Genomic DNA, 785 nt, shown 5'->3' with positions numbered 1-785 from the left:
TATGTAGATATGCAATGATTGGCTCCTAGAGCCCCTGGTACCATGTACCGGGTATTACAAGAGTGACTGGTCACTCTTCATGTAACTTGGGTACACTAGGGATTGTACCCCGTTACACCGTCACACTTTACACCCACTCATGGCGACTTCTCAGACCGAAGATATCGGTTGTACGGTGGTTGTCGCTCCATGCAACTTTCAAGCCTGCGACTGGTCATGGTCGCCAGTTCTTCGTCCGATCTCCGCCGTCCGTTGCCATCTCCGACGTCCCCGCCTGATGTTCTTCGTTGTAGTTCTTCAACGTGGAACTCGTGTTCGTTCCTGACGCACAGGAGCTCACACCGTGGTTGTAAATCCACTCTATTACATAAATTTTTGCTTATTACATATTTTGGTGGGTTGACGACCAAACCTGGCGTTTTATTTTAAATGAATGTGCACATATTTCTTCGATATTGTTAAATCTTTCTACAATTGCTTTTTACAATTACAGCTGAAGGGGGAGAGGGAGTAATATCTTGGGTTTGTAAGCAACTACAGTACTCACCGCAATTAGTGTATGTTCATAATTAGTGTCATAGCGGATTAATGTCACCGAGATTTCGTGCCACTATTTCAGGTGAAGAGAAAAAAATACACATTCAAAATGAGTGTCATTTGGGTCTGAGAATTTGGTGCAGCGGATAGGTATGCTCCTCCTATTAACAATCATCCGCCCTGGGTTCATCCATGCAGTCTTCCGAGTCGTGAATACCGAAACATTTGTGGATTGAATGACTAGGGTG

The 785-nt window shown here is 44.6% G+C and overlaps 1 protein-coding gene across 1 annotated transcript; it reads left to right on the top strand.

The window, feature by feature from the left end:
• Positions 1–139: 139 nt before the first annotated feature.
• PPTG_24395 (hypothetical protein) lies at positions 140–353 on the top strand (the record flags this gene model as incomplete). Its single annotated transcript, XM_008916890.1, has 2 exons — positions 140–226; positions 294–353. 2 exons carry the CDS (start codon positions 140–142, stop codon positions 351–353), a joined length of 147 nt encoding a protein of 48 aa, XP_008915138.1.
• Between the last annotated feature and the right edge of the window lie 432 nt (positions 354–785).

The sequence above is a fragment of the Phytophthora parasitica genome (assembly GCF_000247585.1).
Source record: "Phytophthora parasitica INRA-310 unplaced genomic scaffold supercont2.90, whole genome shotgun sequence".
NCBI classification, from domain to species: domain Eukaryota; phylum Oomycota; class Peronosporomycetes; order Peronosporales; family Peronosporaceae; genus Phytophthora; species Phytophthora nicotianae.
The sequence above is the reverse complement of the archived record's forward strand: the minus strand, read 5'-3'. Positions and strand labels throughout refer to the sequence as shown.